General features: G+C 38.4%; 1 protein-coding gene across 12 annotated transcripts in view; it reads right to left on the reverse strand.

Moving 5' to 3' along the window:
• Positions 1 to 13,856, reverse strand: part of LOC144604398 (poly(rC)-binding protein 3) — a 148,151-nt gene that overhangs the window by 37,651 nt on the left and 96,644 nt on the right. For 7 of the 12 annotated variants that reach the window (XM_078418831.1, XM_078418821.1, XM_078418799.1 and 4 more), the window contains 10 exons: positions 12,781 to 12,804; positions 12,657 to 12,689; positions 12,461 to 12,577; positions 10,281 to 10,412; positions 9,821 to 9,949; positions 9,340 to 9,483; positions 7,953 to 7,994; positions 7,431 to 7,506; positions 6,429 to 6,481; positions 4,503 to 4,672 (listed from right to left, as the gene is read on the reverse strand). In XM_078418831.1, coding sequence (XP_078274957.1) covers positions 4,503 to 4,672; positions 6,429 to 6,481; positions 7,431 to 7,506; positions 7,953 to 7,994; positions 9,340 to 9,483; positions 9,821 to 9,949; positions 10,281 to 10,412; positions 12,461 to 12,577; positions 12,657 to 12,689; positions 12,781 to 12,804 — 920 coding nt within the window. Of the gene's footprint in view, positions 1 to 4,498; positions 4,673 to 6,428; positions 6,482 to 7,430; positions 7,533 to 7,952; positions 7,995 to 9,339; positions 9,484 to 9,820; positions 9,950 to 10,280; positions 10,413 to 12,460; positions 12,578 to 12,656; positions 12,690 to 12,780; positions 12,805 to 13,856 lie in introns of those variants that run through there. The other 5 variants (XM_078418779.1, XM_078418842.1, XM_078418814.1 and 2 more) reach the window with 5 other exon arrangements.

Raw genomic sequence — 13,856 nt, forward strand, 5'->3', positions numbered from 1 at the left:
AGTATCCACCTCACCTCACATCCGGAATCTTGGAATCATCTTTGATCAAACCCTCTCCTTCGACAAACACATCAAACACATCACAAAGACAGCCTTCGTCCACCTCAAAAACATTGCCCGTCTCCGTCCATCCCTCTCCTCCACAGCTGCAGAAACCCTCATCCACGCTTTCATCACCTCCCGTCTGGACTACTGCAACAGCCTCCTCTATGGCGCACCCTCAAAAATCATCAGTAAACTTCAATACATTCAAAACTCCGCTGCCCGTCTACTCACCCACACCCCGATCCGTGACCATATCACCCCCGTCCTTTACAAACTCAACTGGCTCCCCATCCCCCAGAGAATCCAGTACAAAATCCTCCTCATAACCTACAAAGCCCTCCATAACCTGGCCCCATCCTACCTGACCGACCTCCTCCACAGGCACACTCCCACCTGCACCCTCCGCTCTGCTGCTGCCAATCTCCTATCCCCCCACATCCGGACCAAACTCAGATCCTGGGGGGACAGGGCTTTCTCCATCGCTGCTCCCACCCTATGGAACTCACTACCCCAAACCGTTAGAGACTCCTCCACACTCACCACATTCAAAACATCGCTGAAGTCTCACCTGTTCAGTACTGCCTTCAACCACTGAAGGTCACCTCACCTTCTGTCTCCTTTCTCTGTTCGTTTATTTATTTACTTATTTATCTATTTATTCATTTCCCTATGTTCTCTAAATCTCTGTAAAGCGTCTTTGAGTATATGAAAAGCGCTATATAAATAAAATACATTATTATTATTATTATATTCTATTTTATTTCCTTACAAGTCAAAATTCTTATGAGAAACTGAATATATAGAATTCAAAAATTGTTAATATCAGTGGTGTAATAACAGATTTTTTTGTATATCATGGAGATATTATTTGTTATGATGTTTTATTCCTTTTTCAATATTCCACTAACGACAGTTAACTCGGTTGTTGACTGTGTCTTCCGTCTTGATGTAAACTAGCAGCATTTGTTGTACATAGAACAGTGAAATGTGCATCACAGGCCATTCAACCCATATTGTCTGTGCCAAATAGGATTCCAAGACATATTAATCTCATTTGCCTGCATATGATCCATACTCCTCAATTCTCTGCACGTCCATGTGTCTCTCCAAAAGCCTCTTAAATGCCAAAATTATATCTGGCTGCATCACCACCCCTAACTGTGCATTCCAGGCACCCATCACCTTCTATGTAAAAAAAACATGCCCGGCACATGTCCTTTAAACTTTTCCCCTCTCACCTTAAAGTTATGTCCAATAGACTTTGAGATTTCCACCCTGACTGTCTACCCAATGAATGCCTCTCATAATTTTAAATACTTCAAGTCTTCCCTCAGCCTCCAACATTCCATAGAAAATAATCCAAATCTATACAACCTCTTATTATAGCCAATACCTTTTAACCCAGGCAACCCAGGTAAACCTCTTCTGCAAATTCCTGTCCAAAGCCTCCACATCCTTCCTGTAATGGGGTGACCAGAACTGTATGCAATACTCCAAAGATCGATACAAAATGCTGGAGTGAATATGCGGGACAGGCAGCATCTTTGGATAGAAGGAATGGGTGACGTCACCCATTCCTTCTATCCTGAGATGCTGCCTGTCCCGCTGAGTTAGCTGTCTAGCATTTTGTGTCTATCTTCGGTGTAAACCATCATCTGCAGTTCCTTCCTTCACATTCCGTCTGCAATACTCCAAATGCAGCCTCATTGGAGTCCCATAGAGCTGCATCATTACTTCCAGACTCTTATACTCAATGCCCTGACCAATTAGGGCAGACATACCATAAGCCTCAATGCCAAGGCGTGATTAGGGTTCACTTGAATACCGAAGGCTGTTCTGCTTTATTCTAAACTCATTGAAGCCATCACAAAATGGGAGCAGGATCATAGCATTAGGAAACTATTCTTTTGTAACTATTTCTTCAATCCACTACTTTAACAAAAAACAATGCTACAGCTGCTGAGACCAAACCTTCGGTGTAAATAGAAGCTACATGCCAATGATTCAGTGCAACATGCGATGAACAAGTGGAATGTTACAGCTGGAATTACAGGTGGAATGAAATTTGTGAGACTCTTATTTTTTCTATAATTTTCAATAATCATGTTTAATTTTCAGCAGTAGCAGTAGTCCTCCATAGATGCTGTTGCATCTCCTGTTAAATTTATGACTGTATACAATGTTTTCCGTGTAGTGGCTGCGGAGGACCTCAAAACCAATGTGGATACTACTGTGCTGGACACTGAGGAAAGCTACAGAGGACCCAGTAGATGGGTGCTGTGCCATATCATTACATCCACAGAACATTTATTGTGTTGCATGAGACCCAGAGAAGTTAACTTCTGAAGTGATGACATAATGACAGGGCACTTTCCCCTGCAACCGCACGAGATGCAACACCTGTCCCTTTACCTCCCCCTTCAACTCCATCCAAGGACCCAAACAGTCTTTCCAGGAAAGACAGAGGTTCTCCTGGACCTCCTCCAACTCATCTATTGCATCCGCTTACGCTGCTCCAAGATGTCAACTTATTTACATCGGCGAAACCGAACGCAGGCTCGGCGATCGCTTCGCTCAACACCTGCGCTCGGTCCGCGTTGGCCAATCTGATCTCCCGGTGGCCGAGCACTTCAACTCCCCCTCCCATTCCCAGTCTGACCTTTCTGTCATGGGCCTCCTCCAGTGCCGTAGTGAGGCCCACCGGAAATTGGAGGAACAGCACCTCATATTTCGCCCGGGCAGCTTGCACCCCAGTGGTATGAACATTGACTTCTCCAACTTTAGATAGTTCCTCTGTCCCTCTCTTCCCCTCCTCCTTCCCAGATCTCCCTCTATCTTCCTGTCTCCACCTATATCCTTCCTTTGTCCGCCCCCCCTGACATCAGTCTGAAGAAGGGTCTCGACCCGAAACGTCACCCATTCCTTCTCTCCTGAGATGCTGCCTGACCTGCTGAGTTACTCCAGCATTTTGTGAATAAATACCTTTTTTTAAAAAGCATGATCACTGGTGCCATGTATGAATGTGACGTCAAAGAAAGCATCCTGTTGGCTCAGAAGCTAAACAAGCTTCAATGGAGATTAACCAGTGCACCAAATTCAATAGGCCCCCAGGCAAACACAACACCAATATTTATGCTATAAAGGATGTGGTCAGACAACGTAAAACACAGTCCGCACAGACTCTGGTTGCAATCTTAATCACAATATCAAACCCAATCCCGGTGACCAGGTTACAATCATAAACAGGGATCTGCAGTTATTTTCTTATACATAATGACAACATCATTGGTTTTCTATATTTACAAACTGGGCATTTCTTATTCTCCATTGATTTTTGAAAATTTGTAGTTGATTTTAATGATGACTATCCATGTAAGAAAATTAGCTTTTTTGTTAGGAATGCTGATTTTTCAGACAATGTGATTTTTAAAATAATTTCATGCATTGAACTCTGTGTCAAATCTAATTGAATTTGCTAACTGAATTTTAGCTTAAGGGATCAAGTTGGATGGATTGTGATTGCCTTGCCTTGTAAAGGAATGGATAATAGAGCAGAAATACAAAAATTCTATATTTCGGTTTCTCATCAGTGGAGTTGTATGTGTAACATATGGCAATACTGTGATCTTGTGAATTGTCACAGAAACATGCAAAAGCAATTTTTCCACAGTTAATAATTGATCTCACACAGGCACTTTCCCAGCAATCAATTCAAAAATGGTTAGTGCAAAGTATATAAACCGTGATTGCATTACTTGAGACGCAAGTGACTGCAGATGCTGGAGTCTACAGCAGAAAACAAACTGCTGGAGGGACTCAGCAGGTCAGACAGCATCTGGGGAGGGAAATGGATCAACAATGTTTTTATTTCCCACAGTAGATACCATCTGACCTTCTGAGTTTCCCCTGCAGTTTATTGTCATTAGTTTACTAGTTATTGATAATATTTTGGCATTATTTTCTTGATAAATTTGATAAAAATGTATTTTTACACCTTACATTTTAAGTAATAATTCATCATATCCTTAACTTCAAAGATTTGGCTTTTTTGTTCTAGCCTCGGAAATGAGCCCAAATCATGTTGGTATCCTTTCCAGTGCCAACATGATTTCCAGGAAGTTCAGGAAACTATGAACTCTTCAATTATGGAAATTTCAAACAAAACTGCAACAAAATGATCTTGACCAAGCCATTATTCACTGAGTCATGCTGCAGTTCCATAGTAATAAAATTAATTATTTTGAAGTAGTATGAATAGTATTGAGACATAAAGGGGAAAAAATCTGAATCTATTTTATGTAGTCCCTAGGATTATGATTTTTCTTTTATTTAGGGAATGACAATCATGACTGAGTATTTTCAATACATGAGGTTGGTGAGCTCACTTTGACTACATAATTAAGGCACAACTTCTCATGTGTTGTGTCCTTCCAGGGAACGATAAAGAGGGAACCTACCTTGCATTTATAAGGTATTGAGCCAGGCTAATGTTGGCAGGGGATCCTGTGATAGTAATCTGTCGCTCTGTGGAACCTTCTATGGCATTCGCAATTTTGATTTGTGCTCCAGACATCTGTCTAATTTCATTTATTTTGGTTCCTTGTCTGCCAATAATGCATCCAATTAACTGTCATGAAAGGAAAGAAAAATAGAAACACATCATCATCTGTTAAAGGGATGTGCAGAAGAGCCGTAATTTACCAAGTAATATTAATTATTGATTTTTTAAATTTTGAAAATCTACACACAAAATTCAAAATGCATTCTATTAAACTAGAAAATTAAACATATTCCTTAGATTTTCCCATTAGTAACATTTTGGCCTCTAGATTACAACATGAATATTAGACCAAGAAGCATATAGATGGTTAAGAGTTCTTTATTAGAGAACCTTATTCCATTGAGATTTCACTGATCATTTGAGGATAATAAAAGAGCCATTTCCTCTCGTAAAGAAAGTTTGTGGCATCGTTCATGACACTGAGCAAAAGGGCTCATTGGAAAACTGGTTGGAACTGAATAATACCAGCTTCAACCACCAGCTGTGAGCTAAAAGTGAAGCATAGTGAACTTGAACTCATGCCTAGATACCACATAGTGAACAGTACACAAACTCCTGGGCAGGAACTTATCATTTTACGTACATGGTAAAGACAGAATTGTACACGGCATATGTAGCACAGAGCAGACTAGACCACAGAGCTGCAAAAACAACTTATCTCAACCTATGAACTCCCAGCGCATGCTGGGTAGAGGTAATGGAGAGAAATGTAAATGAAGAATAGTATAAAAATAATGTGGTTTGGATCAGCCACCAAGGGTTTAGAGCAAAACTATCAGTGCAGGCTCTTTCTTTTCTCTCCCTGTTTTTTTATGTAGTATAGTTTGGTTTCAAAGATGCCAATAGAATAAACTGAAAAAACAGTATCAAGTGGGTAAATAATTTGGGAGTTTAGGAAGGGTGTATAATCAAACACATATACAAATCCAAGCATTTCTACTTTCAATAATTTTTTTAAGAAATAATTTAAGTTTGTTTTAAAGCTGCCTGTTGCAGGCAACAGTTGAAACATCTGATTGATAGGCTTCGACATTTGGATGTTTAAAAGAGAAGTAGGTATGTTTATGGAAATTAGAAATAAAGACTTTTTTAATGTAAAGATAAATTTAATGTAAAACGTAAAAGCCGCCTTAATGCAATGCACCTCAGAACTGGCCCTTTCGGCCCACCGGGTCCGCACCGACGAGCGATTCCCGCACATTAACACTATCCTATACCCACTAGGGACAATTGTTACATTTACCAAGCCAATTTACCCATAACCCTGTACGACATGGGAGGAAACCGAAGATCTCGGAGAAAACCCGCTCAGGTCACGGGGAGAACCTACAAACTCTGTACAGACAGCACCCGTCGTCAGGATCGAACCTGGGTCTCCGGTGCTGCATTCGCTGTAAGGCAGCAACTCTACCACTGCACCACCGTGCCGCCCAAAGATTCTGCAGCATAATGCCATTCAGTAAATCCTGAACACTTCCAAACTTGAAACTACATGTACTGCGTTCCAGGACCTATGGCCATTTAAAATGCAGATTGCAAATGCTGAGCAAGAGTCAACCATGTGTGTACATATCCAACTTATGTAATTGTGCATTTGCCACAAAGCTAAAGTTTATCAAGGAAAACATGAATTTAAATTACAATTAAATTGATGTTAATATCAAGGTTAATATCAAGGTAATATTAGGGTTAATCTGATAAGAACATTTGCAATCATAAGTTGCTTATTCATCATTTTAATTTTTTTAATTTACTGCATCCACAGATAACATGTTTGAAAGGAAATGAAGAACAACAGGGGTGATAATTTGAGGACACTTACATCATTTGGAATAGTAAGTTCATGGGAACTGGTCTGACCTGTAGCATCCAATCCTGCCGATAGGACAAAAAGGGAAGTCTATTATACGCATTCTCTACAGACACACAAAAACAAGAATGTCTTAAAAGATTTAAAGCAATAACAGAGAAGCAATGCCACAGAATAAGTATTGGGTATAGAAAGAGCAAACTGTGCAGAATTAAAAAAATAAGAGCACAAAATTATTGAATAATGGATAAAGTACAAACAAAAAGAACTCTCGATGTAGGAGAAAAAGCAATAGAAGTACAGAGAATGTGGAGAGAGAGCAAGACATGGGTGCAAAATGGTGAGGTGGTTTTTCACTTTGAAAGGGAAATTGAAATATCTGACAAGATGCAACATGAAGAGGATAAAAAGAAAATCTGAGAACACAATTCAATGAAAAGTAAATATCTAGGAGTGAGTAAAGAGTGATGAGAGGAACAGCATGTAAGTTTGTATTAAGGATTAGAAAGGAAACTATCTTTCTGGAAGAAAACAAAAATCAGTCACCACAATAAAAGGAAACATAATAACAAAAACAAAAAACTGTTTAGCAGGCTTTGGTCATTTTTGTCTATATCATATACAACATTTTCATGTAACATGCAACAGATGTATGTTAATGAGAATACCAAAGTTTTCTTATTACATAAATGTTTAATACTAGGACAAAATGAAATTTAGAGAACACATTGAACAGGACGTAATTTACTACATTGGAATTAATAACAGAAATGTTACATTTAAACAATGCTACAACATTTTTTTACACAGGAAATCTGTTAACATGGGTACAAGACAGCAATGGATAACTATTAATGGTATAAACTTATTACAAGGATAATTATAAAATTAGTCACAGTTATACGTGACAACAGGAAACTTGGTCATCGACCACATTTAATTAAGTGATATAATGACCATGGGAGATAAAGGTTCTTTGAGAAAGGACATCCCCAGGGAGTCAAGGGTACGTACCAGGGAAACCAGGGGTAGTCTGCCCAAGGGGAGTAAAAGGGGTATGCTGCATAGCCAACTGGTGAAGCTTGGTCAACTGCAGGGCAGGATGGGAAATTAGAGCTAACCAATCAAATGGAATTATATCAGAATACAGAAACCATATTTAATTAACAAAAGCAGAATTCATTAAATAAAATGCATAATTTGAAAACAATCACTTTATTAAAAAATAAACTTGTCTAATGACATTTCTGCTGTTATATATTCATTAACTATTGTTAATGCTTAAATACTATTTACATTTAAATGATTAACTAAACTTGAGATATTATCATGCAGAGTCAATGATTTGTATCTAGGCCAACGTACTTTCTTAAAAACTTGTATATAATTAATTAAACTTCAAATAATTAACACTCAATATGTATTATCATTCTACAAGGACTATAGCAAACTGTCATCCACTTATTAATGACAGAAAGTAATTGCCGCCCAGAACAAATATGTAAGAGGGCAATGATTTTAGCGCCCAAGACTCACGTCTGGATGAGGAATTGCAAACTGTCCCTGAACTGCGTATGCCTAAAACAAGAGGTTGAAAATGTGCAGTTAAATTTATCTATGTACAACATTAAAAAATCATACGCCACAAAAGGTAAAAAACTAATGAAAAAAAAATAGCCAGGTTTAAAATGAAACAAATACTATCAAATGTCACAAATATTAAGCACTGAATAAGAATTGCTGTAAGTAATTAAATATGCTAGTCCTTTGAGGTGAGAATTCAGTCCAGCATCGCATATATGCACATCAATCTTCTCTTTGCACTTTCTGCTTCCAAAAACTACAACATAAATGATTAAGAATTATAATGGGGGTATCGATGCAGAATTGCCGTGTAGAACTGCCTCCAGAAAGTTCTCTAAATTTACTGGACCACTAAGAAAATCAATATAAAAGCACCCTTTCCCAACATTAAGATGCTGGTCACTCTCAATCAGCTATGTTGGGCAACTCATGCCATCCCAACACCAAGCAACAGACTGCTTAAAAAACATGTATTCATCTGAACTCTATCATGGGAAGAGATTATTAGGCAGAGAGAGAAAAATAATTCAATCATAAGTTTCTCTGAGGTGCAACATTCCCACTGATGCCTTGAAACTGGCCCATGACCGTTCAAAGTGGAAAGGGAGATTCAGAAGGGTATTGCAAATCTCAAGGTCAAGCACTGAGAACACCCAAGCCCGAATAAGCAATAGAAACCCATAAAACAAGAGTGGAAGCAATTCATCCTCAATCCCAAGAGACTGCCTTTAATGAAGTAGCTTTCAATTCTGGGGCATCTCAAGCAGATATCTCTGATATCTGCTAAAATTAGCAATGAGAGAACTTGTACAGTGTTTTAGTATAGAGTCAAAATAAGTAATATCCATTGCTAGCGATGCTGTTCCTTACATAGAAACTATGGCACATGTTTAAAGCATTGAAATGGTTGACAGTTAATGAATCATTTCAAATATTTCAGGTAATAAATTCCCCAAATTTGAAGAAAAGCTATTTGGAAAATCGCTACATTGAAAATACAAAAACTAAGTAATATGGCATTTGGCATTTCATTCTGCAATATAACAGCCATTTTTGTGGTAGGGGAAGACTAATATTGCTAATAATGTTATGGCCAATAATAGAAAGTCATAAAAATAATTTATAAATTCATTCTAACATTAAAGTCAGCTTAATTACTTTGTTAGATCACACAAACATATTAAAGTTGCTACAACATTAAGAGTAAAATGAAAATGATTAGAATTATTAGCAGAAATTAAGTTATTAGTCTCCCCCTGCACAAATAAGATGCAGGCACACCCCATTTCTAAATTATTAATTAAGACAGAAAGAAGACAGAAAAAAATTGCAAACTAACAGGTGCTGGGTGATGGTGGGCCAAGATGCTGTGGTTTCCTGCAGAAGCCAAAATGTTGTCTGCTCTTACCTGGCCACCTGCAAAAATGACGGGTGCAGAGGCAGGCTTTGGGCGATAGGGAATTGTGGCGCCCTTGGGTGGGGACTAAAGACAAGGAACATAAAGCAATAGAAGCAATATTTTACATACATTCCTTTACTAAATAGAAAAGTGTTTTTCTCGCTTTTGCAACGATTTTCATAAAACAGTTGAAAGCATTAATTCCAACGTGAAATTCAATGTTACTAATGAGTAAAAATTAACTCGCATGATTAACAATAACAAATTCATTTTGATTGAACAAATCCATTTTCTGACTTAGTTACATGATCTGATAGGAATTAACTCTTATTACCAAATAGTTCTACAGTTATCATTATTCAAGTTAGTGAATACCAATTTGAAACGTATATAAGGTCTTGCATTTCTCCAAATGTCATACCTCTAGCATCACCACACAGATCTGTTTTACACATTGAATGATGGCATCTGGTGCGCCAGAAATAGTAACTGCCCGTTCTGTGGAGTTTGGAAGCATATCACCTGCTACCTGCACCTGGGCGCCTGTGGTCTATAAACAGAGGTGAATTAATGCATTTATATACCCTCTACGAATACAATTATGGAGCTAAATGGCAACTTCAATCTACAGATTATAAAGTACATAAGTATTGCTTAAACATTAATTCGCAGTGATCTGATATTCAAAACTCTCAATATGAAAAATTTGTTAAAGTATTATTTGCTTGAAACACTTCTAAATATATAACAATTAAATATATTCCTTTCCAGGACAGACATTTATTGAATAAGAGTGTGTAATTGTTGTGATGTTATCTTAACCCTGCATTGGGAAAAGGAATATATTAACATTACTTGATTTAAATGTTCTAATGCATTACCTCACGTATTTCTTTGATTTTTGAACCTCCTTTCCCTATGAGAGAGCCACATTGGCTTGCTGGAACAACCAGGCGTAACGTCACAGGTGGTTTGCTTGTCACTGTACTGTTTGTCATTGAAGCATTTATGTCCTGTGATTATAAATGTCAGTAAGAATTAGTGTAGGATTTATCACTCCATTTAAATCTTTAATCCTCTTCTCAGAATATCTGGGATTATACCAAATATAGCTGCCAGGAATGATAGGAGACATGCAGTTCATTCTGTATTCCATAGAAATTGAATACTCACAGAATTCATACACATGGCAAAGAGTCAAAGGACCAGAATTTGTAGTCAGCAGGGATCCAATGACTTCAATAAAGTTCAATTACCTGGGGCAATCCAGACTTCAACAAGTGTAATGCATTTGACTCATTCCAGGGTAGGGCCCTGGATTAAGAAAGAGCTTCCCGAAAAGAAACCTGTCAAAATAATTCATGTTCACGAAGGTAAAAACAGTCTTTGTCAACCAGCTTTTAACTCTCACTGAAATAAAAGTTGGTTGATTCTAAAATGTTATTGTGTAGAACCTCTTTTGAATATCATTGTTATCATTATAGGTTATTTTGTTAACATTTTTGTTAATATGATAACTGTGGATATTACCAAGACCCTTTGGTGTACTTCCTAACATTAGTTGTATATATTAATGAAACTGACTTTTTTGTAAATATTCAATGGAATATTTTTTTTCTCACAACTCAAAAGGGAGTAGGTTTTCAGCAATTCACAATAAATATGCCTAAATTCATCAGAATATGTCAGTTCTTCAGACTGATCAGTGTAAAGAAGGGTCTCGACCCAAAATGTCATCCATTCCTTCTCTCCAGAGATGCTGCCTGTCCCGCTGAGTCACTCCAGCATTTTGTGTCTACCATGTCCTAAAGTTCTTTATACCCTTCCTGTACTCTATCTCGTCATTATTCACAATTCGGCTCACCACAGTGGTGTTACCTGCAAACTTGTAGAGAAAATTAGAGTCAAATTTGGCCATACAGTCGTGAGTATAAAGAGAGTATGGTAGGGGACTGAGAATGTATCCTTGCAGGACACCGGTTTTGAGAGTTATTGTGGAGGAGGTGTTGTCACCTTTCCTCATTGGTTGAGGTATGTGAGTTGTAAAGTCAAGGATCCAGTGGCAGAGGGGAGAGCTGATTCCTAGGTCCTGGAGTTTGGAAATGAGTTTGGATGGGATTATGGTGTTGAAGGCACAGCTATAGACGATAATTGGGAATCTAACATAGGATCCATGCTGTTCCAGAGATGAGTTTAGGAGCACGGATATAGCATCTGATGTGGACCTGTTGAGACGGTAAGCAAACTGGAGTGGATCAAAGCTGTCTGGAAGGCTGAAGTTAATGTGTGCCATCACCAGTCTCTCGAGGTACCGTCACTGGGCGGTATCATTAAGGCACTACCTTTCTTCAGAACCAGGATGATAGTAGTTCTTTTGAAGCAGGTGGAGACCTCAGAATGGAGCACTGAGAAGTTAAAGATGTCTGTGAATACCTCTGCCAGCTGATCCGCAGAGGACCCGAGGAGTGGTTTGGATTCCATCTGGACCAGTTGCTTTCTGCAGATTCACTCTCAGGAAAGCAATCTTTTGTTTACCTCAGTAACCATTAGTACAGGCCTGCCCAAGACCCTGAAGGTCATAGATAGATTTCTTGTACCGCTCAGGATCGTTTGACTGCTGCAGACTTGGACTTCACCTGCGAGTGGAGGTCATAGTTTATCCATGGTTTCCGGTTGGGGAATATACATAATGTCTATGTATTTCATTACCAACGCAAGTAGTGAATTGATCTACAAAGTAAAAACATTTATTTCTTTCCAATTTATTTCTATTATCAATAAAGTCAATAAATCCAAGTTGCACACTATCTTGACTTGGAAATACATCGCATTTCCTTCATGATCATGGGCTCTAAATCCTTAAACACACCCCAGCAGGAGTGTTGGAGCACCTTCACAAGGAATGCAGGAGACAAAGCAGGTAACTCATTGTCCTATGTATCCTAAGTATTCAATAATTGCTATCCTTGCCAGTGCCCAGATCCTGAAAAATGAGTATATTGCTTTTTAAAAATTATACAAATTAAATGTCTTTAAAAATTAAAAATGCATGCTTACTCACCTCTTCAAATTTGTTTGCTATCATCGAAAAGGCCTTAAAAATGGCATCTGTTGGGCCTGTTATTGTTACAATGCGCTCTGGACAGGATCCCTCTGAAATGTTGATTCTTGCACAACTCTACAAATTAAAATAGGTAATTCCCCAAGTATCACAATAAAACAAAATTTTTGTTGAAGAAATACAAGCTTCAACCTACCTCCTCCCTCATCTTTTTCACCGTCTCTCCTTTCTACAAAGGGAAAAATAAATTTCATATAGTGACTGCAACCTTCTTCGTGTTGAAAACTGAAAGATAGAGAATTAAAAATAACTGCACTAACCTTTCCAATGATGCTTCCAACTTCCTGTAGAACAAAGGAAAATAATTATGGCTCAAATATCACATTGCTCAAATAACTACAGTAAATTAATTCTCCACAGTCAAATGAATCTCAAATTTTATGATCATTATAGTTTAGTTTAGTATATTGTCACATCTACTGAGGTACAGTGAAAAGCTTTTTTGTTGCATGCTATCCAGTCAGTGGAAAGACTGTACATAATTACAATCAAGCTGTCCACAGTGTACAGGTACAGGATGAAGGAAATAATGTTTAGAGCAAGATAAAGTCCAGTGAAGTCCTATAAAAATAGACTGAGGGTCTCCAATGAGGTAAATGGTAGGCCTGGTCTGTTCTTTAGTTGGTGAAAGGATGGTTCAGTTGCCTGCTAATAGCTGGGAAAAGAATCATTGCTGAATCTGGAGGTATGCATTTTCACACTTCTGTATCTCTTGCATTAGGCGAGAGAGGGGAGAAGAAGGAGTGTCCGGGGTGACACTCATCCTTGATTATGCTGGTGGGTTTGCCAAGGCAGCATGAAGTGTAGATGGAGTCAATAGGAGGGTGGTTGATTTGCGTGAGGGTCTGGATTGCATCCACAATTTTTTGCAATTCCTTGCAATCTTGGATGGAGTTGTTCCTAAACTATGCTGTGATGCATCCCAATAAAATGTCTTCTATGGCACATCTGTAGATGTCGGTGAGAGTTGTTGGGGTCATGCTGAACATCTTAAGCTTTCTAAGGAAATAGAGGCTTTGGTGTGTTTTCTTGGCTTTTGTTTCGATGTGGCTTTTCCAGGACAAGTTGCTGGTAATACTTACACCTAGAATGTGAAGCTTTCATCCATCTCTACTTCAATGCCTCAATGTAAACCAGGGTATTACCAGGGACTGTACTTCATTCCGTACAGTCGATCACTATCTCTTTTATCTTGTTGTCATTGAGGGAAAGGTTGTTGTCTTGACACCAGGTTACTCACCAAGTGAGTACTATACAATTAACGATTTAGACGAGGGAATTAAATGTAACATCTTCAAGTTTGCGGATGACTAAAAGCTGGGTGGCAGTGTGAACT

The sequence above is a fragment of the Rhinoraja longicauda genome, chromosome 2 (assembly GCF_053455715.1).
Source record: "Rhinoraja longicauda isolate Sanriku21f chromosome 2, sRhiLon1.1, whole genome shotgun sequence".
Classification (NCBI taxonomy): Eukaryota; Metazoa; Chordata; class Chondrichthyes; order Rajiformes; family Arhynchobatidae; genus Rhinoraja; species Rhinoraja longicauda.